The sequence below is a fragment of the Pholis gunnellus genome (assembly GCF_910591455.1).
Source record: "Pholis gunnellus genome assembly, chromosome: 19".
Lineage (NCBI taxonomy): Eukaryota > Metazoa > Chordata > Actinopteri > Perciformes > Pholidae > Pholis > Pholis gunnellus.
Window position 1 is genome coordinate 2,601,354 of NC_136546.1, and position 23,510 is coordinate 2,624,863.

At 41.4% G+C, this 23,510-nt stretch overlaps 1 protein-coding gene across 1 annotated transcript; it reads left to right on the top strand.

Annotated features, from left to right (window-relative positions):
- Positions 1 to 839: 839 nt before the first annotated feature.
- On the top strand, positions 840 to 17,594 carry cnstb (consortin, connexin sorting protein b; the record flags this gene model as incomplete). Its single annotated transcript, XM_079180642.1, has 10 exons — positions 840 to 927; positions 4,506 to 4,615; positions 7,133 to 7,163; positions 9,125 to 9,211; positions 9,337 to 9,448; positions 10,110 to 10,131; positions 10,227 to 10,296; positions 11,279 to 11,559; positions 15,240 to 15,387; positions 15,891 to 17,594. The coding sequence occupies 10 exons, from the start codon at positions 840 to 842 to the stop codon at positions 16,097 to 16,099; spliced, it is 1,158 nt and encodes a 385-aa protein (XP_079036768.1). The 3' UTR covers positions 16,100 to 17,594.
- Positions 17,595 to 23,510: the final 5,916 nt, after the last annotated feature.

Below are 23,510 nucleotides of genomic sequence, written 5' to 3' on the forward strand. Positions count from 1 at the left end.
TGCTCCCTGTCTGGTAGAACAACATGTAAGAATGGATTATTGACAGTATACACTGTGCTGTCTGTCTGCACTGTAACACACTAATTGCTGATTATTCTACTCCACAGACTATTATGAGAGTATTTTACATCCGCGAGTTATTCAGAATGGAGCACTCTGACGTGCTTCAATGGGCAGTTATGGTTTAGACACAAAGGCGATCCTTTCCTTTAGGGACCTAACTGCCATTTCACCAGAAATGCTGCATCTCTTTGCATTCAACTGTCTCCTTGTTCTCTGTTTGCGTGTCCCCTCCTTCTCAGAACACACTGAATGCATGAGGCAAACATTATGTTCTCTTTTTAAAGTACACTTATTTTTTTTTGACAGCTTGGTGGGGAAAAAGAAAAGGAGGCTACGCTGAATTCTGCCTGTAAGAGAGAAGAGGAAAAGTACAGCGGATTGCGGGAAGTCTGCAGAATCTAAGAGCATCATCCTCCACTGCTCAGCCTTCATAGACTATGGTGGACATTTCAAATCTCCCTTTTTTTGACCACCCAGGAGAGGCGATGGAGGATTAAATCACATGCTCCGTCACGAGTGATAACTAATCAAACCTGCAGAAACCTCGTTCTCCAGCGCTCGAGACGCCCCTAAATCTGTTCTGGGAGCTTAGAGCAACACAAACTCTCCCAAGTCATTCTCTTATCTCACTCAAAAGAAACACAAAAGTCAGAAACATTGAATGTTTCTTTCCAGTGAGGGCTTGAAACAATAGATCAAGCCACGGCCCTCTGGTCCCAGAGGAGCTTTTGGGGAACGTCGACTTGGAGGACAAGATTGCCGCAGTGACGGAGGTGATGGGGAACAAGAACGCCATCCCGCCGAAAGGTCCCAACACTGGCACAACGCAGAGGGAGGAAGGGGTGTGCATCGACAGTGCCACAGGTAAAATAACTTTTCTTCATCCTGTTTTTATCTAATACATGACGGTTGTGTGATTTGTATGTTTCTGCACCTCAGCGGATGTTGCTTTTTCTCCAGTATCAGCTAAGGTGGATGGTTGTGGCACTCACAAATATAGTACTCATTCCTTACAATGCCTCTCAAAGATAGTTTATCATCTTAAACCAGCCCAGACTGACTGAAGAGAACTGCTGAATGAAAGCCTTTCAGAACAACTCAAGGCTTATCATCCATCTGTGGATCACAGTTTACCACAAACTGCTCTAGAGCGCCGGAACAAAACAGAGCTTAAGATGACCAGGATGATGCTAAGCTGCAAGGAAGCCATGGCCTTGGATGTTTGCAATGCATTACACGGATGGAGCTGACACTTTATGTTACATAAGAGGTGCACTATACAGCTGTAGTTAATGGCGACTAATTGTCGCAGTAATGGCTGCAGGCGAGGGGCTGACAGGCTGTCACCGATGGCAACCTGCTGAGGTAACAGCGCGTTTGTCAGGTAGCTTTAGCATCTACCAGCTCCTCCAGGGCTGCCGTGACACACACACCATACACGCACACATGGTACTGGGTTTGGCAGGCTGCTGTGGACCATGAGAGAAATGACAAAGTAAGCTACTGACATGATCCGACCCACTCACAATAAGGGATGTAAAGAAAATATCTGTTCAAAAGCAGCTTGATTGTAATGCTTTAATGACTGTAAACAAATGTGTTGGGGCGACTGTGGCTCAGTGGTAGAGCAGGGTTGTCCTTCAATGGTGGGCAGGTGGCACCTTGCATGGTAGTCTCTGCCATCAGTGTATGAATGGGTGTGAATGGGTGAATGATGACCTGTAGTGTGAAAGAGCTTTGAGTGGTTATACAAGTACACGTCTATTTACCATTACACACACCATATCCCTGTACATCTATCTTTGACAGGACACTCATTGGCATAGTGCATTCCCAGGGGTCCCAGGCCAGGGGTATCCAATTAACATAGAGCAAGGTCCAGTTAGACTTTCCTCATGCAAAGGTCTGGAACATCACAATATTGTCCATCTCATGCCATATGTATTGATAGCCTAGCAGATGTAATAACATCTGCATGTCATTTCAAATACAGAAAGGTCAATTGAATAATATTTAAACAATATCTCAACAATATTTATTGTCATTTAAAATTGAACTGGATGAATTATAAATAATATATACTCTAATAATAAATAAATGTTCTTCTCTTATTTCAAGTAAAATAAAGGCTGGATTTAAAAAATAAAATACACAAAATGTAAAATGTTACTCTTAAAATAAAGTTCTACAATGATTTAACTGAACTGTCCGTGCCCTGCAGCTTTAAATTAATATAATTCAGGTGTGATGTCATCAAAAAAGCCAAGATATTATGTTATTGTCATCTTCTAAAAAGAGAACATCGTGTGCATGGACTTTATGTGGGTATTAAACCACTTGTTTCAGCTCTGTTCCTCTCTGTTAACATCATTGTTGGGCAGTGAATTCATGAGTTAGGATTCTGATCATATCGGGCTCTTACATTGTTTATTTTCTGTGACTTCATTTTGAATGTGAGTGGGTACGTTTGCTCAAAACATTTGTGCTTTGTCTCGTAGTGGCGCCTCACATTGTCTCTGAATGTATGAGACGTACTGGTTTTAAACTATAAGAGTCTGTCCATTCTTGGTTAAAGGCTCTGGTCTCTCTGGGCTCACTGACCACTTTTCTCTTTTTAAGCACGCCATGTGAAATAACTCCTCTGAATCACGTACTGTTGGGTCTCTCTCATCTCACTCCCTTTTGTGTGAATATCTCACTCGAGTCGAGGGCAATGCTTATCGGAATACACATATTTGATTGGCCGAGTAGCATCACGTGCGATGATTTACAAGCATGCAATTAGTCCGTGTGTTTCCTGCACTGCTGAATGAGTGCTATAAAGGCTAGAAAAGCTGCACTGGTTAAAATTGAATAATTCTCAATTATTTATCGGTTATGGTTCCAGGTCCGGAGACCACAGTCCACCTATTAGTGACCCCCTGCCCTAGGCCCTTAGTTACCCTAACTTTGACCATCACAACTAAATGTGTCATCATCACCCAACTCTAACCTAAACCTCATTCTAACCTGAAAGTTAAATCAAGAGTGAACCTTCAAACAAGCCTTTGAAGAAGTGAGAAATGACAAAATGTTCTCAATTTCCAAATATGTCCTCACTCTGAAGATAGTCCATAAGTCCCCCCCCCCCCCGCCCCCCAGACACACACACACACACACACACACACACACACACACACACACACACACACACACACACACACACACACACACACACACACACACAAGGTTAAAACGAGCAGACAGACATACTGGTCGTCAGTTTAGTAACACTTGTTATGTAACTTGTCTTGTTGGTCTTTGGTGGTTAAAGGAATTGTTTAACATTTTGGGAAATAGTCTTATTCTTTCTTGCTGAGAATTACATGAGGAGTGCGATACCACTCTCAAAAATCTGTACATCTAATATGAAGCGAAAGCCGGGAAAATGGTTTGCTTAACTTAGCATAAAGAATGAAAACTGTAACAAAGTTTCAGTTTACGTCCATGTCTGTCGTAAATGTCACCACTTCATAATTCTATCCTCTTAGACATTTGTTTCAATTCTTGAGTTATGGCCAAAAACATGTTTTTTAAAGTCACAGTTACCTTTGACCAACAAATTCTAATCAGTTCATCCTTGAGTCCAAGTGAACATTTGTGCCAAATTTGTGCCAAGTTTCCTCCAGGGGTACCCGAGATATTGTGTCAATTAGAATGGACGGGACAGATGGACGGACGGGCAACTGTAAAAGTGAAAGCCCTCGGCTACAGCTGGCGCCGGCGCTGAAGCATAAAAAAGGACATTTTTTGTCGTAACTGTGAGGTTTCCAGCGACAAGGGGAGAATTCAGGAAGTGACTGCACCAAAATCAGTCCTTGGATGTCTTTGGACTGCTAGCTTTTAACCCCAATGTGTCTTCATGCAAAGCTAAGCTAATGGGCTGTTGGTGGTAGCTTCATACTAGAGAGTAGTGTCTATCTCCTCATCTCACTTTCAACTTTTAGTCCCTAATTTAGTCCCAAACTCAAACAACTGCTGGATCCTACATTTCCCACAATGCAAACATGGATGGATTATCATGACCACGAGTCCTGGACACAAACTCGCCACGGACCCCTACCAACACACGCAAAAAGTACACGCAAAAAGTACACGCGCACTGCATGTTCCCTCCCAGGCAGCAAGAGTTTGGTCGCACAAAAGCAGAGACATTATACACCTGTTTTTACAGGCTGAGTAGTACTCATCATGATAAACATACTGACTGCTATGTGTCAGATAGGTGGTGTGTCTCTTTAAGTAACAGTAGACAGAATATATTATATATATATTTCCATCACTGATTTATTACATAAGAAAATGCAGTGCAGAAACCCCACGGATACGAATTTACACATCAATGCAGTTGGGAGCTATACCATAATATTACCAAAGCATTTGTTTGTGTCGTTTGTTTCCAGGAAGTGTCTCCAGAGATGGACTGCCGGGCCCCAGCCCAGAGCTGCTGGCCTCCCTGCAGTCCCTCAGAGAAAACAGTGACTACACGATGCTGCCACACTCCCTGCACCAGGTGAGTGTCTTTGTGCGAGAGAAAGTGGGAGGCTTTCCAGAGGGAATATGTCTTTATTTAGTCAGACAGAAGGGCTTTGTGCGTGGGTGGGTGGGTGCATGTATATACATATGTTTGTGAGTCTGTGTGCTTGCATCTACAGTATGTGTGTGTATGGCAGTCCTCCCGTGTGACCTGATTCCAAAGTCTCTGTTTTCTCAGTTAGCTGAGACAAATATGACAAACCCCCCCCGGGCTGGTGTTCCTCAAACAGATCAGAATAGCTTGTTAGAGTAAAATGCTGCAACCTGTAAATCCAACAAGGAGACATCAGCAGTAGTTACTGAACATTTTGCAACCGTTTTACAATGCAGGTGCGGGGATTTGAACTGGCAACCCTATACACTTTTGTTAACATGTATAATATTCTCTCCCCTACCGCCACCTCTCCCTCAGATCACAAATATGGTGTTCAAACAGACAGATACATTTGGTTCAGTCTCGCGCAGTGTAGTTGAAAAAGGATCACGGCAAAAGACATTGGTTTCATGTTGCTTGAGCAATCCTTTGTAGACCACAATCTCCTAACAGCGATTAGACAACATGATCAATTTGTCCCAGCTTTTCCAGCACCTTGAGAAGCTTGTAGTTTACTTTGCTTCACTGCCAACTCCAGTAATCAGGGAACAATGGCGAAGCTGCTTTTCCTCAAACACTAAGAAAGGAAAGGAGGGGCCCGTTCTGTTCTGTTACTGTGAGAGCCACGCATGATCAGAGTTAGCATTTATTTCCACTTCCGTATGACGATAGCCTTAAAGCAGCGTTGACAAACATAACAGCTACAGTAGCTTGTGAAATAGTGATATGGCATGAGCCACTGAATTTGGTGGATTTACTGTTTATCAGGCCTCAAATGAGACAAGAATTACACCCAGACGGTCCATCAGCCACACTCCCTGCCGCTGGGAGACTACTTTGCTGGGAGGAGAGCAGGCCCCAGCATCGGAGTCAGTGCAATGCTAGCATGAAAACATGGTGGAATTAGCAAGCTAACATTAGCTGGCTAACTACCCAGCCGCTAAATGAGTAAAATTATAACAACTTAAAGCTTCATCTACACTCCTGTCACAGCTAGGAAAGCACATCCCTATCACCAGATAACCATTAATTCTGATTCACCAGATGTTGTGAAGTTCTGATAGATTAATTTCCAGTCCACAGAAAGGAGAGAACAGGTATGTGCTGTGATAGTAATGCTATCACAGCACATACAAAGTAAAAACGGTGGACGCTGTGGGGAGAGACGAGGAGGCGGTCTACATGACGTAGATTAGTCCCAAACGGTCGACTCTATCTCAGAACTGGTCTTTCAACATTAGGGCTGATTTAAAACAGAAGATGGAGTTTTGAGCCATTTTCAACCATGAAATGCTGATTTGTTTTTATAAATTTGGTTAGAAATATGAATATTAATGTATGTAAATGTATAAACTTTCCAGAAAGGCTCTGGTGTGATCACCGTAGATGAAGCACTCTCCAGCACTATGTGGACAATGAGTGATAAATTATTGCGAGAAACCGATCTTGCACAAACCGCAAAACCCGACAGTGAACCAGATACAGATCCCTGCTATTAGCCTTGCAGGCTCGTTGATAGACCCACCCCATGGCGTCTGATAGGAACCTCAGCACATGTTGGAACACAGAGAGGTCTGTGGTGTATATTAGGTTCTCCACCTGGGAAATAAAAAGACAACATAAGGTTATCTTGTTGGTTTCTCATTCTGTGTTATAATAAAATGATATAGCCTAGATAATATTGAAATCCTGACACTGGGGGGCATCATTAATCACTATTTTGTTTATTGAATAATTGTTTCAGATATTTTTGGCAAAATGACAACCATTTTCTTGTTCCCGGTTCTCTAATGCAAGGATTTGATACTTTTCTATGCATGTCTGATGCATTCAATAACTTTCGGTTTGGGACTTATTCAACAATCAATCTGATTGATCTCCGCTTTGAGAAATGATAATGGGTATTTTTCACTGTTTGTGACATATTATAGCTATCATGGTTCATGATAATGATAATGCTGATAATGGAAATAACCATTATGGAATGAGAGAAGAAGATCTGAGGTGAAAGTCATATGGTCTACTGGTTGTGGAGAGGAAGGTATGAAGTGGATGGGAAAAAAAGCCCACAGACTCGATAATCCGAACCATAATTAGTTGCATGTGACTTCATGTCTCACATGCAGTGTGTCTCCATGGCTCTGGCTCTTGGTATGACTGTCATGTGATCTTCAAGGAATTTGGTGAATTTCAAACATCTGTATTTGATCATACAGCCGAATTAGTGTTTCATTGTTTCATCATTTTCAGCGCTTAGTTTAATGTCACTGTATGCTTTGATGCTTCACGGCTTAATGGTGACACATGACACAGTAATACAATTGATATCTGAATCTGTATGCTGCACTAGCTTGTGTGGAGTTCTGTACCTGCTGTTTAATCAATTATCTTCTTTTTCAGATCGCAGAGGCCTACTCGCTCAAAGAGGACTGTATCCTTTTTAAATGCATTTGTTTCATTTGTTTGTGTTTTTATGCATTGTGACTATAGACTGTATAGAAGAAGTGGACGCAGTCACTGTGACGTCAACCACTGGTTGGTGGACTACGGTTTTGAAGCCACAAGTTTGACATTTTTGTCGTTGACATCTTGTTATTTTGTAACCAGAAGTGACACGAGAGGGTGGAGCTAAGTACAACTGACTGCTGCATTAGACATTTTTAGGCGACCAAAATGTTACAATTAACTTTCATGAACTGAAAACACACTGTGAAAGAGTAGCGACCTGTCAATCCCAAGGTAGCCCCGCCCTAAAGCATCCCCTGCTTTATGGTCTGTTTGACTCTAAATGGACCATCATTTACTAAATGAACATCATGCTGTATTGAAGAAGACTTGAAACTAGAGATTGAGACCATAAACTCATGTTTACAATGTTTACTGAGGTAATAAATCAAGAGAGAAGTAGAGTCATTCTCTCATAGACTTCTAAACAATCAGACAATGCAGGTTTAAGACACTTCCGCATTGGCTTCATTCTACAGAACAAGAGGTTGCCTCCTGATTGCGACATTTGCCAGTCACTAGTATTTCCCAGCTGAGTCGTGACTGAGCCACACTGGCACATGTCATCATTAAATAACATGTAAGAGTGCAATCTCCACTCTATGGAGGAAGAGCTTTTATCTTATTTTGTTGGAAAGGGGGTTTAGTTATGGTGAGGGACGTCAAGTAGAGCAGGTTTTGGGCTTCACAAGTTTGCGTTTCTTAAATTAGAGGCCTGTGTTGGTCTGATAGAGGCCAACAGGTGACACTACAGCAACAAAAGGAATAATACTCTGATAATCAAAATGGCAATAAGTAATGAAAATGTAAAAAGAATATGTCAAAGAGCAGAAACTCTCTTTCATTCATCTTTTTTCTCATGTTTGGCTGTGTATCTTACTGTCAGACACGTCATTGGCCGCCTCATTGTTGCCGTGTTCTGTCAGTTCTTTTGTCTCTCAGTAACTGGGTGTTCCCCACACGTTGGCTGAAAGTAGTTTCCTCTGGCTCTGTTTGCGCCGTTGGTTTGGCAACAGCCCTCAGCCGCAAGGAGGGCGGTGTGTGTTTACGTGTGAGGGGAGAGAGAAAGGGAGAGGGCTTGATGAACTCATGATTCATTGATTGTTATCCATGCAGGAGTCAGGCACGGCTGTTGGTTATATTGCTTTTAAAATCATTTTAGAAAAAAAACGTTTATATTTTTCCGTTTCTTTAAATCTCACTTTTTTACTATGCATTATCATAATGCAGGATAACCACCACTTACCCCGGCTTTAATATAAACAAGGTGCTAGAAGTATTAAAAACTGATAGAATAGATATCAGCACACTTGAGTGTATGCAGATAACACAATCTATCAATGATCATACCACGGACACGGTTTGTTTCATCTATTACCACAGCACAATCAAATAGGATCCATTAAATGCCCCAAAATGAAAAAGTGCAAAGTGTGAAGTACTTCTCTTCAGTAACAAATCCAAAACTAGAGCGAAATGTGTGTTTTTAAATCTCTAATATACTTTAGTATTTTTTTTTTTTTTTTGGTAAAATGTATATTAGCTTCTCAATCTATCATCTCTCTCACTCTCTACGCTCACGTTCCTTTTGTTTGAATGGGTCATTTCCTCTGCCTCTGGCCTTGATGCTATCTGTCAAGTGGACATGTTGCAATCCTTTATCTTTTGACATAATTCGCTCCTGCTGTTACCCTGACTGACATACAATGAGTGAGAGACTCTTCTAATTGACCTTTTCATTATGAGGATCCGTCTAACCTCTAGGTTCCATTTTATTTGCCGCCCTCTCGTTTTGTATTGATTTTTTCTCGTTTATTAGTTATTTAAAGGTGCAGAGACGTTTAGGTCGAATGTCTAAGTTGACGTCTTAACTAACGTTGCTACCAGACCCGTGGGCCATCCAGTTCCTGCAGCTGGAGAAGCTCTACCACCAACGCCTACTCTCCAACCTGGCCGCCCTGCAGGAGAACTGGGGTACTGCATGCATATGTTTCATCCCCTCTGGGAAATATTATCCGTGATGAAAAACCTTCATGTAAGTCTGTGCAACATAAAGAAATAATAAGTGGGTTTTGCATTCACTCCACGTGTGTTCCCAGAGAGCCAGTGGAGAGAGAAGAAGAACGACGGAAGCATTTTGCCCTCTGAGACGGACGGCATCAGTCAGAAACACATCGAGACGCTGAGCCAGATCTGCAGGACACACCTCCGGTATACAGCGGGCACATCAACACAACATTCCTCACATGAAATGTATGATATCTTTAATGTTTCCCTCCCCTAGGTACAAATACAGACAGCACAAATGTCCATTATAAACGGCTCCGCTTCTCAGATTCCATTTCCTCCAAACACCATCACTGTCGGACAGAAACCTTTTAGCGCCCATTTTGCATCACTGTAATTGACCTCCATCCTCGTCTCCAATGTGGACACGCTGAGGAGTCCCAACACGTTGGTATTGCATGAAGGATACAGACACACATGGGAATCATTTGTGAAAATCAATATTTCTGACGGGGCATAAGAGACTTCCGCAGGATAGTGATTTCCATGAGACACAGACAAATACCGCGGTCTGCATGCCAGGCGTTGTTGTGTCCCACGGATACTGTGACTCTCTTGGTATGTTATTGCAGCTCACAGTCATTTGATGCAGGTGGATTTGATTTTGGAGAACATGAGCCAACTTCTGCAGGAAAGGCCTGAAGAAGATATTCGTTTTTTTAATATATTAAGTAACACCATCAACCTCTGGCATTTCTCAACATAAGCCTCTCTCTTTTCTCTTTCTCCTGCTGTCTGTCTGGTCTTTCTCCTGCCCTGGCTGTCCTATGTCTCTATCTGCATTCTTCTTTTTGGCATCACTCAGACCATCTACTAGTGTGGAACAGGTGAGACTCATGGGAACCTTCCCTTCATGCTGATCTTTACTCAATTTGATACGTTCTAAGTGATGCATGGTCGTTAACTGTGTTTGATTCGACAGAACACAATGAATGCAACACTGAAAGACATTCAGAGCGAGAAGGAGACGCTACAACCCTGTCACGATGAAGGTAAACATGTATTATTGTTTTTACAGTACCAAGTGCTGCTTTGAGCTCAATGCTAACTTTAGTCTGACATGCTCACAGTGACAATGCTAACATGACACTAAACCAGTGGCGGGCCGTGCATTTTATACCTGGGCCTTCACTGCTGAAATACCACCTTATAGCCACATGATGGCGCCACAGCTAGGGTAATTATTCGTTTCTTGGACTGTAACTATATAACGTTACGTATTCGTATTAAACCGTTCGGTACGAGGCTTACAAACCGAACAATACGTTTGAATAATACTAGTGCATTTGGAAAATGTAGAAGCTTAAATTGTAGGAAATATAATAAAAAAAGTGATGGATTGACCGACCGATACTGCCATGTCTAGACCCATGCCTCTAGCGTGGCTGAACTTTATAGGGCTGAGGAGCTACAAAGCCTGCTAGGTGTTAGTGTCAAACAAAATCACACCTCCACAGAAGGATGTGTTCAATGTATCCATAGTGTACAGTTAAACAGCGCCGGCGGACGTTATTGAAAGGAATCATTGAAGCACCTCTCCATACCAAGGCTGCCACGCAGATACTTCCGGGTCATCCACTCAGTAAGAACCTTCCGAAGCAAAAAGTACTATTTGACTGCAGCCGTAGACTGGGTAACACAAACATGTCTTTTTTGTATTCATTTCTTTATTGAGTACAGGTGTAACAGACATTTTTGAAGGTTATTCACATTTCCCAGTTTTTAACATCTGATTGAGAAGGGTTCAACGTATTAATGTACACATTTCTAAGCTAACTATTCCAACTTACATTACTTCAAAATGACCTCCTTTTAAGCCTGGTAGAGTTAGTGCCGTGACCTTCTCATCCACTCATGGACACATTAAGCTACACAGGCCCTCTGTATCAATACACTGTTAAGTTCACATACAGTAAGGCTTAAGTAATAATCCATAATCAATAACCAATCTCCTGTGTTTCTCCCGCATGCCAGTTAACAAGGCTGAAACAACACGCCAGGATGAAGAACAAGAGCAAAGCGTGAACCCAGAGCTTCCCGCACCACAGACAGGCCAACAGGAGGGAGGTGAGGAGGAGGAGGAGGAGGAAAGAGAAGAAGTAGAAGAAGAAGAGACGTGTGAGGAAGGACAGGAAGTAGAAGAGGAGGAGGAGCCGTGTGAGGAGACGCCAGAGGAGGAGGTAAAGGTGGAGTGGCCCACAGGAGTACCCCAGGCTTCAGACAAGGACCTGGCCAAGCTGTCCCACGCAGAGGGGGTAGGACAACACTTTATCTGCCTTTACCTCTGATAATTGTTACTGGAGGAGGTGCATTTTAGTAGGACCAAACAGATTGCCACAAAACATGATCTGGATATGAGATGAATGTATAAGCAAGAGCAGGAGGGGTATAAATATATTTTCCTGGCCTGAATCCCTCTCTTGACCTTTCTCAATTTTCTATCCTGCCTTCTTTCCTTTCTTCACCATCCATGCATCTATCCTTCCTTCCTTCCTCTCTCTGATCTCTCCTGTGTATACTGTCTGCCTGCAGAAAGTAATTACTATGAGTTCTTTTCTCTGAGCCACGGCTCTTTGTCTTTGCTGGGACACTCCTGTGAACGATCTCTGCGGTCCCCTGGTGAGATCATCGCCACGGTCTCTATGTCCAAAAACCTCCACCCATGTTCGCTGGTGTGGTCAGACACTTGGGGATGTTTACCCCGCCAAATGTGCTAGATTACTGAGCCTGAGCCAAGACATCACGCTCTGGCTCGAACACTGAGCTAAAGGGGGCCTGGTTCTTCCGAGAGGTGGAGATGAAATCTGAGCCACTCCAAACAAGCAGTATAGGCTGAAGGCTGAGCATTGATGGGGATCACGGCTGTTATGTAATCCAGTGGAGGATCGACTGGGTGGGACTTCTTTATGAGGGTTTTGTTTGTTTTTGCCTAAAAACTTTCTCTTTTGCGCTCACTCTGAGACACAACTTGTGTCACTTGACAACTTGTTCAGAAAATCAGTAACAGCAAAGCCCAGTGCTGGAATAAATGAATGGCAGTTGGCCAATATAGCAAGAAAATTCAAAGAAACTATAATTTTATGACCAACCTCTCTTGAATTTAACTTAATTTTGACAGAATTTGACATGAGTTGCAGCTTGTAGTGGTATTGATTAAAGACATCAACAGAGGCAATTAGTAGGCTGATGTTGGCTTATTGCAGATATATATATATATATATATATAGTTTTCAGCATATCATTTTGCTTTGAAGTAACATTAAAATTGCAGCACTTTAGAGACAGTGATGCCATTATATACAGGACTGTCTCAGAAAATTAGAATATTGTGATAATCCCCATACGTGTGATTTAGTTTACTGAACCAAGCTGAGTGTTTTTCAAGGCTCAGGAAACCCTTGCAGGTGTTTCGAGTTAATTAGATGATTCAAGTGATTAGTTGAATACCCTACTAGTATACTTTTTCATGATATTCTAATATTTAGAGATAGGATATTTGAGTTTTCTTAAGCTGTAAGCCATAATCAGCAATATTAAAAGAATAAAAGGCTTGCAATATTTCAGTTGATTTGTAATGAATCCAGAATGCATGACATTTTTGTTTTTTTAATTGCATTACACAAAATAAAGAACTTTATCACAATATTCTAATTTTCTGAGACAGTCCTGTAGTTTGTCCTTCCTTCACAAGTTTATTTTTAAACTGTAAAATAAATAGATAAATAACATCCGCGAATGTTACTGATGAGCCAGTTCAAGTGGTTCCATCCTAAAGCGAGAAATTCCATCACACCCAATCTGCCCCATAGACAATGAATGTGAAATGTTGGTCACAATTTCCAGCGGTAACGCAGAAAGTCCTGATTCGAACAGGACTTGACTTGAATTGAATATTTAAAAGTCAAACTTGATACACTAACATGCCTCTGTACAGACTTGACTGCATGTGATGCCCACGGCGGCGTTTGCCGCGCTATCGACCCACTGGCCTCAGGAAGTAATTGACCTATAAATTATGGCAGTGGATGAGGCTGACAGCTTGAGAAATGGCTCCACTTCAGCGGTCAGCATATGACCGTGCTGTGCTGTGTGTTATGGTCTCTGCTCTGCAGTTTGTTTAGAGACTATGATCAGGTCAAAAGGTTCTCATTAGGGTTAGGAATGAATCTCATTACTGACCTCTGTTGACTGTACACTGTAACTGCAGTTTAATTATCAGTCAGTAAAGTCACAAATATATCCCTGTAACTTTGCTCCGTCTGAATGTTGAGCTTGCCCAATCATGATTTCCCTCTGAAACACATTATTTGTGCTTCAGTGTTGGTGCACATGTGCTTCTGCAGCTCTGTGTTTACTTGCCTCAGCCAAGCTCAGTTTTGGCTCAGCTCCAGTTCATCTAAAATGCTGCTGGTCGTCTGTTGACTTGTCCAAAACACACAGTAGGTTTCACATTAGTCTGCTGGTGGAGCCTGTTCACTCCCTGCCACTGATTATGTTTGGTGATGTATTTCCTGTATTATATTCGGTGATTTTACTTAAAACCCGACGGCAACCTCCTCGTCTAAAAAGTGAAGCTAATGCAGAAGTGCCTTAAAGCTGCATTCTCTCTAATGTCCATCAGGGGGCGACTCCTCTGGTTGTATAGAAGTCTATGAGAAAATGACTTCTCTTGATTTATTCCCTCAGTAAACATTGTTAACATGAGTTTATGGTCTCAATCTCTAGTTTCAAGTCTTCTTCAATACAGCATGATGTTCATTTAGTAAATGATGGTCCATTTAGAGTCAAACAGACCATAAAGCAGGGTATGCTTTAGGGCGGGGCTACACAGTGATTGACAGGTCTTTGCCACGTTGTCTAGTCTGGGAGTTGTCCGTATTTTTGTCTTACAACTTTAACCCTTTCACATTGTGTTTTCACTTCATGAAATTATACAAACTACTTATTCAGCTTTCGGTTGTACTTAGATCCACCCCCTCGTATCACTTCTGGTTGCAAAAATAATTGGTGACGGCCAAAAGGCTGAACTTGAAGCTGCACATCTTATATACAGTCTACGTTTAAAACAAAGTGTTCAACCGGGCTCATACTTGTGACAAGTCTCAAACCACTTAACCACCACAATGCTTGGTTTGTGTTCCTGTTCTTACAATAGACTAAACGTTTGTGAAGTATTTTACAACTGCTATAAAGAAAAATGAGATCTAGTCTTACACTTTTCATTGACCAACTTCAGTTTTAATGCAGTTCTATTGGTCACCTAAAATGACTGATTGATTGATTACGACGATAACAGAGCAAAGTCGTCAAGCCACAGAATGCCAAATAAATCAACGCTAAACTGTGATTTCTAAGAAGAACAATCTTAATATTGTGCATGATTGTTGTTTCATTATTAACAGTAAAACTATTGGTTTATTGCTGCTTGGGCATTGCTAAAAATAGGTCCAACAGGGAAACCGGCACCAGCACTCAGACGACAGTCCAGGTTTCCGTGGTTCAACTTTGTCCTACCATACTTGCCATAGTTGTGAACACTCAGGACTGCTGTGTACTGAGGGACTATTACCAACATTATAGGTGTGCTCGCTTTTGGTTTTACCTCCAAAAAAAATGATATTCTCATGAGCCTGCGTGTGCCATAGGAAGGGCAGCCAAATTCAATCACGTTTTCTAATCCAGGCAGCCCACAAAAAACTGACTTAGTTGTTGTATTTCATAGTGTGTGAGTCCATAGATTCTCCAGATACCAGAATGTATGTGCACAAGCACTGAAGAAGTGAGTTTTTCATGATATGTCCCCTTTAACATACACCATCCTATCCTATAGTACCTGTCTGCTGAACAGGTTCTGGGTAAAGTGACGCCTAAAAACTTGCTGAAAACAAGAAGAAGACATTCATGGTCAACTCTCTGGTTTCCGTGTCTCCCTCAGAGCTCCTCCACTGATGGACTGGTCTCCATTCTGAAGAGGAGGAGAGCATCGCTGGATGGATTGCCTCCTCCTCCGACCGACATTGTCATTAAACAGAACTCCAAACGCAAAGTTCGCTTCAGTGAGCCAGAGGAAGGCATTGAGCAAGGTACGGTTTAACTCAGGGGTGGCCTGACTTTGTTAGATTGTGGAGTCACAGGCTAGACAACAGTAAATGCAATGTACTTTTTAACCAGTTTCACTGGCAGAAAATCAGTGTGTCTACCAGAAAAGCCCATGTGCCAGTGTGTAAAGTGTGGGACGGATGTCTTCTAACATAATACTCTTTAATCACTGCAACAGATTCTTTGCAAATGAAGCAATCACACCTTGACGTCTGTAAATGTTTCAGCACTCACTCGCTATCTTCTGTCTTCTCCATGTTTAGCTAATCAACTCATGTAAATGTTTTCATCAATCAATGGAGGTCAAGTAGTTGTTCAAAGGGACAGGGACATCTAGTGTTCAAACTAAGAAGTGCAATGTGCAAACAGTGCATTTGTTTTTTCAGAAAAGCTCAAGCCACAATCTAGTTTATTGAGAAAAAAGCCACCGTATAAAAACTGCAGTTAAAAGCACATTACATTACATGTGTCCATTTCTCACTCCCAGAAGAGATGGGTGGAGATTCCTGCCTGATCCTGCTGCTGCTGTGTCTGGTTACCGTGGTGATCAGCATCGGCGGGACGGCCCTCTACTGCACGCTGGTGGACACTTACTCCAACATTTGCACCGACTTCGCTCACAACGTGGACTTCTACGTCATGAACGTGCGGCGGTTCTTTGAAGGGCTCGCCCACTGGCTGCCCCTCCGGACTTAAGACCCCTTTCATCTGCATTCCAGATTGGGACGTTTCAGAACACCTGTGCTGCGATGGACAGTGTGGAATAGAGAGGAGACTTCCACCTCAGCAGGCGTGGGATCTACATGCATTGATCTGACTGGAGCTTGGATCCTTTGGCTCACTAAGACTTACGACGTGTAACTAACCGGTGCTCAATGCAACACCAAACAGTAAAAGCTGTCGCACCGTGCATGTTGCGGGATCAGAGTTTTCAACCTCCCGTTCACTGTTTGTGGGGATATTTACACAAGATACACAAGAGGGCTCGCAACATTATTTCTATTTGAACAGAAGAAGAAGCTCATCTGTGTGTAAGTGTTCCTCTTACGTCTGTAGCTAGCTTTGTCTTTCGTTCGTCAAGCTTTCTTGTTCTGTCGTTGGATTCATCAGGATTGTAGGCGTGTTTTTTAATTTATTTTCTTGGAAGGATTAATGGGCCAAAAGATGATTTTATTTGTAAAATTCGTGTTACCGCTGTCTTTTCCTTGATTGACCCATCTCCGTTAAATGAATATATTGTGGGTCTGTACACCTTTGTCGGACACATTACACAGCACAACAACAAAGATTTATGTGATTTTGAAAAACCCCTGATTCCAAAGGAGCCTTTTATGATCCCTTCACTGAAAAGGATAGTTTCACAACGTGCGTGTTTACCTCAATACAAGTGGTTACTCTCAACATTCCTCTTGTCATCCATATATACGACCAACTCAAAGAGAAACATTGTAGTGTGTATGATACTGATACATGTACAAAGTGCCCCATCAAGCACAGCATCCCACAACAGACTGCATGAATGATGCTCTGTGTGTACATTCAGGGGGAGTGTGGCTCTTGGTATGGAAATATCAGGTCAATCCACTTATAACACTATACATGTGTAGTCATGATGATTATCAGGGTAATTTAACTCCAGACTCAGGCACTGTCCTCGTGTGTTCATGTTCACCCTTGAGTGCATGGATTTATGAACACTTCCTGTCTCCTCCTGCAGTGTGCTAATGGCTACATCATGATAGCAGAAACCCAATGCAGAGAGAGTATTGTGTGTCTCACCAGGTCACGTTCAAAAACCAGCGAAAGTACAGAAAAGATTGAAGATGAAGTATGTTCTTTTATATCGCTCATGTTTATCTACACGTAGCTCTTCTTGTATCTGCATTGGGAGAGTGGTATTATCCAGTGGACATGGGTGATGCTGTCTCTGTGTGGTTTTTTTGTTCAAAGGCAGAGCTTTGTGGACCAACAGCTGTGTGTCCTGTCTGGCACAAGTAACACAACAGAAAAACACGGCTGTCAACACGACATTGTTTTGAAAAAGGACTCAAGTTAATTTAATTAGCATGTTCCCTTTTTTTACAGATGTTTTTACTGATTTTCTTTTATATCTCTCCTTCTGAACTCCCAATTGTTTGCAAAGTGATGAATGTTACTTCTGTATTGTCTCTGTGGATATTGCATTATTCAGTCCACCTTACATATGTTTCTATATTTATGTTCAGTTGTGTCCACAAGGTAAGACACAATAAATGTTAAGGAACATTTTCCATTGTGTCTTCTTTTCTCGGGCTTGTCCTTATTTGAACGGCTGCTTGGTGGGAGGTTACACGTCACCAAATCCGTTCCAATTAATGATCAAGATATTTTGCTTGTTTGACGGTAACGCGCATGCTCCTGTTGGCCACAATTATGTAGTACTTCAGCTCCGCCACAAGATGTCAATGTACACCACGGAACCACCGACAATTTCTATGAAGGCAAATCACTGTCAAAATCCGCGCTTTTATATCACTCCGCGAGCAAAATTCACTCTCGCGCGAGCAAAAGTCGCTCGAGAAGCTTAAACCTGTTCGCTCTCGAGTCTTTTTTCTGCTCGCTGGCGAGTAGATTTTCTTTTTGACAGTAAGTGGGCGGACCCAGTCTTCATTGTAGCTCTACATCTAATTGGTCACAATGCTCGTCTTTGGATAAACCGGGTATCACTAATGATAATGAAATAATTTTTCTCTTAATATTTTGTCAACTAAAATGTGCTACACATCCTGTTACGTCGCTGTCAAGCGCCTTTCCCTGCAGGTGGCTAATCATGATTTTCAAACCCGCCCCCCTTGGTAAACTATCAATGGATAAATCCCCAAAAAGAAAAGTCACGGGGAAAATAAAGAGTTTAATTCTGCATGGACTTATTCATATGCTTGAAATGTGGCGAGAAATTTGCAAATTACAAAAAATGTAATGTTGAAAGACACGTCCAGAACAAACACACAGCATTTGCTGAAAAGTCTCAAGCTGGAGATGAGCGAAAAAGAGTGATTTCTCAACTGCTGCAGCAAACTCTCCTCATCATAAGAGTTTGATATTGTTCTAACCGGTGAAATAGCAATAAAATGTCAAGAATTGTCTTTATTCTTGTTCTATAATTTCATAAATACAACAAACTATATTTTTTGTATATATAATATAACTATATATAAAACTTTATAAGCTGTGATATCAAATAGCTTTTGCGGCTCCAGACGAATTTTATTTGGTGGAAAATAGGGCAAAATGGCTCTTTGGATAGTAAACGTTGCCGACCCCTGGTCTAGTCTGAGGAAATACCTGTGGTGATGTCATCGGGTTACTTTCTCTGATGATGTCATCAGAGTTATTTTGGCTTGTGCTCAGAGGTCAATTTTTTATAGAAAGCCTACATTACAAACTGGATATGGAGTTTGAAAGGCTGTAACAATAGCTGCTGTTGAAATGCATTATAGGGAATAAAGTTTTTTTTTCTTTTTTTAGTTGGGGTATAAAAATTATTTTGACATGTTGTGAGGAGGGTGTTGCGGTTCCTTTCTAAATCAGGAGAGTTCAAAAGAACACATTAATCTGGGAAATATGCAAATAGCAAATAATAAGTCTGTAGCAAATAATGTGTGACAAAACCGAGTCCCTACCAATAAGATTCACCCGTTGTTGACACAAGTCTTGTTATTTTTGATGCTATAATGTTATGGACAGAAGTAGTTTTATCTTTACATACAGGAAAACGAATGGACATTTAAACTTTCAGAGTCAGTGATGAATATTGTTTTAATTGATTTTAATTTGTAGTTCTGTTTTTCTTTGGTTTCAGTGAACCTGCACATGTTTCTATTGACAGAGTGACAGTTAAACACCCGCTGACAGTTGAGCATGAAATATTTTGGTAACTGTATCTTTGTTACAACTTAAAGTTTTTTCAAGCTGGATTTCAGAGGGAGGCTGTCAATATTAACCTCATTACTGGCCGACTAAATTAAAGATGAAATGAGTAACACGCCATCATCCCTCAATGACTACTGCTCAATGCACTCCAAGCAATTTCCTGAACCTGCAACTTTGTGAAAGTACCAGTTGCATTGCTGTCTAGCTGTGAGTTGATAAAGTTTGAAGACAGTACTAGAGCAGGGAGACATACTGTTATTTATTTTCTACTTTTACATTTAAGTGTCACTAATCTGAGGTTTTTACATGAACAATCGGTAAAATGACTGTGTAAAATGAATTGTGTCGCTTGTGTTGATGAACTCTGCAGTCCCTCTTAGCTCTATGGAGCGTTTTAAGACGGAGATATACTTACTTTGAACTATGCGTTTGCATATGCATGATGGCTGCCTCGCGTATCCTGCGCCCGTTTGGTTGTGCACGTCCTCAGTCCTCAGAAATTAATGCTACGCGTACACAAGATGCAATACAAAACATGACCGGTAGGGGCAGTATAGTGATGTGACAGGAAGTTCCTTACATCCAATCTAGATCCCGCTGTTGCTTTTTCTGCTGTAATTCTCAGAATTAGTAATATGGTAACCTCCTCAAGTGTCACCGTATATATTGTTTACATCATGCAAATCTGTAAATTCTATATAATCGGCCTTCTCTGGTGTGCCCTCTAGTGGAATCCTGCAGTAACACGAGTAGTGCAACGGTTCCGTTCACGAAGCAGACGTTTGTCTACGAGAATGTGCGGTTAAAAAGCGAGTATACCGCCGGCTGTAAAGTTTCTCAACTCACTCTTTTGGTTTTACAGCCAACAACGTTTTTGTTTCAATGAGTCTCTTCGCTCTCATTGGTGGAGTTTCCCCGACTCACCAGCCAGCTCGCCTTTTGATACAATTGTGCGGCATAATAAAAATCCTAACTATTTGAGAAAGGCATTTGTTCATTCTGCAGCTTTATGAAGGAGAAAATGTGCCATAGTGCAGAACAGTCCATAGTGGTACTGTACTACCCCTCTGGTCTCCTTCAAGGGTATTTCTGTTATCCTGCTGAATGACGGATGAACCACGGACAGAGAAACTTTGACATTTTGCTGCACTAGTTTTCACTGATGCTTTCTCTAAGCCCAGGAGTTTTCTCAAGTCTCGGCCTTGTCTGAGCCAAAACTAAACAGTTTGATCAGAAACAAAAGGATCACGGCTAAAAAAAGAAGGACTGTAATAATTTAGATTGTTCCTCCCACAACAGGGTTCTCAAATTGTTGGAAATGGAAAGTAATACCTGATATTGTTAATATACTGTCTGGTATATACCTGGTATTGTTATATCTGCAGGTTAATATTTTTGATTGTTGCTGTATTTTTTACGTTTGTTGTTTTTATATACTTTTTAATACTTGTAAATAAACTACAGTAAAGTAATGGTCACACACTGCAGTGGATTTTGAAAACCTAAATAATAGGAACATTTTGCTTGTGGTTAAACGCCAAATGTTAGCATCTAAACCTTTTGTAAATCATTATCCCACTTATTATGATGATTATGATTATTATTGACCTGTCCAGGGTGTACCCTGCCTTCGCCCAATGTCAGCTGGGATCGGCTCCAGCGCCCCTGAATAGGATAAGCGGTTTGGATAATGGAATGATTATTATTATAGTAGCTCAAAAGTGCTTAATGTGATATTCAGAATACTAACATAGCAGCAGACAACTATAATCTATATCTGTGTTTATCATTGTAACCACAAGAAATACAGCAAACAAAGAGCAGAGTATTTCTTTAACGGTTCTCTTTATGATATTCTGAACATTAATGCAGCAGTGGTTCCCAAACTGGGGGGCTACAGGGGGGGGCGTGGCTTCATCACCAACCCACACACACAAACACACACACCGGTAACAATATTTCAATCAGGAGAGACTTGTTTTATAGTTTAACAATGATTTAGTACACATGCAAATATGAAAAGTGCAAAGTCTTTGGCGATTGGACTCCATCATGAAGTACTATCACCGAGGGTAGGGATACTGCGGTCCAATAGGCCTAATCCCCCCCGGAGTCCAGACACTGGTGGTGGTGGTGAAGGGAGTTGCTCCAATCTGATGATGAATCAGGAGCATGAATGTGATGCTGACTGGAGGTGACTGGGGTGGAGGAGGGTCGCGTCTGCTTAGCTGAAATGACAACTGACAGCAGCAGAGAGAACACTTTTAAAGTTGACCGCACAGATATGATTGGCTTAAGGAAACTGTGCCGCATCTGGTTGGATAGTTAAAAGTGCACGCCCCCAATCAGCTGATAGAGTAATTACAAGGAGAGGAGAGACAGAGATTACCCGTTAGTGTCTTCCTGATTGAACTTGCGCTTGAGCTCCATAAAATAAAATTATAACAAATACAATTGCAAACAAGTTGTAAAGATTGGGCACTATATCATATGGTTGCACCTAAGAAATACAAATATAATAAAAATAAATCAAGCGGAACCGACGTGACATGCACTGTGTTCCAACCACGCCCCCCAGAGCGGCTCATGTTACAGACTGACTAGTGGCAAAACCAGAGAGAGAGAGAGAGAGAGAGAGAGAGAGAGAGAGAGAGAGAGAGAGAAAAAAAAAGATAAGAGATAAGAAGGAAGCGATGTACCAAGATGGAGAGATTTGTGACTGGTATAAAGAGCAAATCCGATGGCAAGTCTGTTACAGCTGTAACAGGTAACAGGCGACGCGACCACCACAACAACGGCACAAAAAAAGGTAAAAGCAAGAAAATATAAGGAGGAATATCTGTTCCTGGGCTTTACAAGCAGTATGGTCGGCCAAGCAGAGAGACCCCAGTGTGTTGTGTGTCTTAAAATACTGGCGGCAGACATTATGAAGCCCACTACATTGAAAAGACAATTGCTTATTGAAAGCAATCAGAAGAAAGTAAATCCACATCAATCATTGCTGGATATGTTATTTTCTTGTTTGAGAGAACCTGCTGTTAAATGTGGGGAAATATACGTTGTTTGCACTTAAAAGAAATTAAGTTCATTTTATTTACAAATGAATACGTCAGAAAGCAATTTACATGTCGGGATAGGAATGTGATCCATGCTGAAAGCACTGAGTAACTTGCACATCTTGTCTCTGATCATTATTCTATATGTTTTTATATTTTTATTTTCTTGCACACTAATTCAGTTTGAGAAACCTGTTAAATGGGGAAATGTCAGTTGTTGCACTGTTCCTAACTTCAATTTTAACATTTGAAGTTAATTTTACTTGAAAATATATTAAATAATTTAATGCAATTAATATGTGTGAAAGCACTACTTGAAAGCAATCTAAAGTCCAATCTTTTTGGAAATTGATTTTATTATTGCTATTTTGTTTTCAGTAAAACAAACTGAACAATAAACTATGAAGCGAAAAAGTGAGGTGATATGTACTTATTTTAGAAAGAAAAACAAATATTTTACAGAGTTTATATATTATAATGCAATTCATTCAAAACACAGAAGGTACGACTCATTTGGGGTGGGTGGGGTCGGTGTGGTGGGGGGGCTTACAATGTTCCTATATCATCAAAGGGGGGCTTGACAGAAAACGTTTGGGAACCACTGGTTTATGTGATAGTGAGCCGTAGTTATTGATGAGAGAGTGCTGTTGAAGAGGATGATATGATGCATATCCAGCATCAATCTGTTAGAGTTAGAGTAGCTGTACTGTAGTTAGCTGCTCCCTGTGGAGAAGACAGTTCACTAACATGGGACACTGAGGAATGAAGATTGTTAGTTAATTAATGTGCTGTGTGTGTGTGTGTGTGTGTGTGTGTGTGTGTGTGTGTGTGTGTGTGTGTGTGTCTGACAGGGAACATTTGGAGAGACATAGATCTCAATACTAAACTCTAAAGCATGTTTCATGATACACGTAAAAACATTTACATATTTGATTTTATAGAAACCACAAATGCATCTTCCTCACAAACCATCCATCCATTTTCCTCCGCTTATCCGGGGTCGGGTCGTGGTGTCAGCAGGCCAAGCAGGCTGACCCAGACTTCCCTCTCGCCCGCAACATTTTCCAGCTCATACTGGGGGATCCCGAGGCATTCCCAGGCCAGCTGGAAGATATAATCCCTCCAGCGTGTTCTGGGTC